Source organism: Camelina sativa, unplaced genomic scaffold (assembly GCF_000633955.1).
Source record: "Camelina sativa cultivar DH55 unplaced genomic scaffold, Cs unpScaffold02707, whole genome shotgun sequence".
NCBI lineage: Eukaryota > Viridiplantae > Streptophyta > Magnoliopsida > Brassicales > Brassicaceae > Camelina > Camelina sativa.
Window position 1 is genome coordinate 56 of NW_010923817.1, and position 1,006 is coordinate 1,061.

The 1,006-nt window shown below is 37.3% G+C and overlaps 1 protein-coding gene across 1 annotated transcript; it reads right to left on the minus strand.

Annotated features, from left to right (window-relative positions):
- Window positions 1-496: 496 nt before the first annotated feature.
- On the minus strand, window positions 497-1,006 carry LOC104774400 (zinc finger A20 and AN1 domain-containing stress-associated protein 5-like; the record flags this gene model as incomplete). Its single annotated transcript, XM_010499013.1, is given in 1 exon segment — window positions 497-1,006. A coding segment is annotated over 1 exon segment (78 nt), but the record flags the coding sequence as incomplete, so codon positions are not given.

Consider the following 1,006-nt stretch of genomic DNA (forward strand, 5'->3'; position numbering starts at 1 on the left):
CAAATTTGTTGAAGAAGTAGGAGTCTTTTAACCCCCAATCGGTGGACAAAAATCCTCCACCGTCGCTTAACATATCCATAGACTCGTAGTAGTCATCATCGACGTCCATCGCCGTATCCATCGAAGATTCTGCATATTGCATCTCAAAGTCACGGGGCATCATTGGCGGCCTCATCATCCCCTGTCCCCAACCTCTATTCATCATTGCTTAAGAGAAAAAGATGTGTTTTCAGTTTTTGAGGATTAGGGCACCCTTCTTATGTGATATATCCGGTATTCATTATAAAGGCCCGTTAATTAGGAGAGGAGATTGGGCCCATCTTTTCTATTTATTTTCATAAAGTATTTATCCCAAAATTATATAGATACCAAATATAAATTACTCTACAAAAATATAAATTAGAAATTTTACAGATTTGTGACGCATAATGGACTAATCGTTGATAAGTACAGCTAAACCACACGAAACGTAACTAGAGAGACACGCTCCTAAAAATGACCAAACCACCCCTTTTCGTTTCTACCGAATCCTTTTTTCCCTACATACACATTTCTCGATGATCATCAAGAAGAAGATCGTACATCCGAAAGAAAGCAAATTCATGAAACTGTAAAGCCACAATAATGATAATAATAATAATCATTCACTAATATAATTAAGCAAATTAAATAAAATAAAAAGGAAAAAAAATAAAATGAGGTTCAGATTTTGATTGAACAGAGGAGGAGGGAGGAATCTCTCTCTCTGATCTTTCGTTTTACAACACAGCCACCACCTATCAATCAAATCGATGTCTCTCCGAGCATCTCTTCTTCCCATCGTTTAATAGATCGGAGCTTTTCGAACCACCGGCCACCACAAGTTTTCTTTTTTTTTTTAATCAATCAAACGGTTTTTGAGATCGAATAATTTAAAAAAAAAAAAAATTCAAACTTTGACCATCTTAGCCGCCTTGACCACCGGGTTTTCTCTAGCGATCGCCTCACGTCCGGCGGTTTTGTAGTC